Source organism: Perkinsus marinus (genome assembly GCF_000006405.1).
Source record: "Perkinsus marinus ATCC 50983 genomic scaffold scf_1104296936344, whole genome shotgun sequence".
In the NCBI taxonomy this organism is placed as follows: Eukaryota; Perkinsozoa; order Perkinsida; family Perkinsidae; genus Perkinsus; species Perkinsus marinus.
Window position 1 is genome coordinate 1 of NW_003214137.1, and position 1,443 is coordinate 1,443.

General features: G+C 48.4%; 1 protein-coding gene across 1 annotated transcript; it reads right to left on the minus strand.

Annotated features, from left to right (window-relative positions):
* Window positions 1-195: 195 nt before the first annotated feature.
* Window positions 196-1,090, minus strand: Pmar_PMAR018838 (Cold shock-induced protein TIR1 precursor, putative; the record flags this gene model as incomplete). Its single annotated transcript, XM_002783700.1, has 1 exon — window positions 196-1,090. One exon carries the CDS (start codon window positions 1,088-1,090, stop codon window positions 227-229), a length of 864 nt encoding a protein of 287 aa, XP_002783746.1. The 3' UTR covers window positions 196-226.
* Window positions 1,091-1,443: the final 353 nt, after the last annotated feature.

Here is a 1,443-nt window from a genome sequence, read left to right on the forward strand (position 1 = left end):
AGAGACTTCCAGGGCAACAACCACGAAGCGGAAGCTCGGACCCAACTCTAACTGATCTAGAAGACACTGCGATGCTTAATAACCGCTGGACGCACTCGCAAAAAACACCCAAACTATGTTGCCCCGTAGCACAATTGCTGTTCAACTCAACTCAATCACAACAAGTTTGGCAAATTCATTCAAGAGAATGGTGCTAGACAAGTGGGAGACGAGTCAAACAGACAACTTAGCACTTAGTGATAGTGGTGTCAAGGAGGAAACCGATCTTGATATGAACGGAATCGGGACTGATGATGGTGGCATCAATTTTCTTGATGTGGAACTGTTGCATCAATTTGGCAAGCATAGGATCGTAGTTAGAGAACTCGATATCATCACCATCAACGGTGTAATCAGCGCCAGCAGACATACCCATCACATTGATGGTAGCGCGGCCATTAGAGGCAAAGTCAACAGTGAAACTCTGGCCCATCATGCTACCGCAGTAATGACCACCGAATGCAGGAGAAGCAGCAGTAGTAGTGGTCGCTTTAGTAGTCGTCGTAGTCGTAGTGGTTGCTCTAGTTGTGGTAGTAGTCGTAGTGGTCGCTCTAGTTGTGGTAGTAGTAGTCGTAGTTGTCACTCTAGTTGTGGTAGCAGTAGTCGTAGTGGTAGGACCGACGGTGTTAGTGGTGGTCTCCGCAGGGGTGGTTGTCACGGCCTGAGCGGTAGCCGTTGGAGCAGCCGTGGTATTAACCTCAGTAGCGGTAGTCGCAATAGAAGCACTAGTAGTAGACGCTGACTTGGTTGCGGGAACCGCTGTGGTGAGAGGAGATTCAGTGGGCTCAGCGGTGGTCACATGACCCATGGAACAGGGTACGGCCTCGCCGACGCAGCTAACATCACCAGGCTGGAAGCAATAGGAGCCGTCAGTTCTTCTGACGAGACCGAAGCAAATAGAAGGTGTCATCCAACCCTTGCAGTATGAACCATACTTGGACCCGCGGCATCCATCGACCTCCGAGCACATCTGTGAGCAAGCATCCTCAGTGGCAGTGGCCACAGCAACGGCACTGGTAACAACTACAGCAGTACAAACAGCAAAACGCATTGGGAAAATTTGAGATCAATTTCGAAAAACTGCAGATGCTCGAGGAGGTACATGAGTGATGCACTATAAACTAACCTCACATTACATACAGTTATCACAACCTGAATTCACTTTGATCCGAATTAATAGTCTATAGAGACTACTAGCTTTAGCTGTACTATACCTAAAGATACTGTCCCGCACTTGTTTGTCTACAACAGGCATCGTGTTTTACCAGGCTCCTAACTACAGTGATCTATACTTGACTGCCTGGGCATTGTAAAGCTACTGCGAAATGGGAGGGATCAATCATGACCGACGGTGGTTGTTTTCTTCCTCTGAACTCGTTGTGTGTCATGCTACAATGACGACCT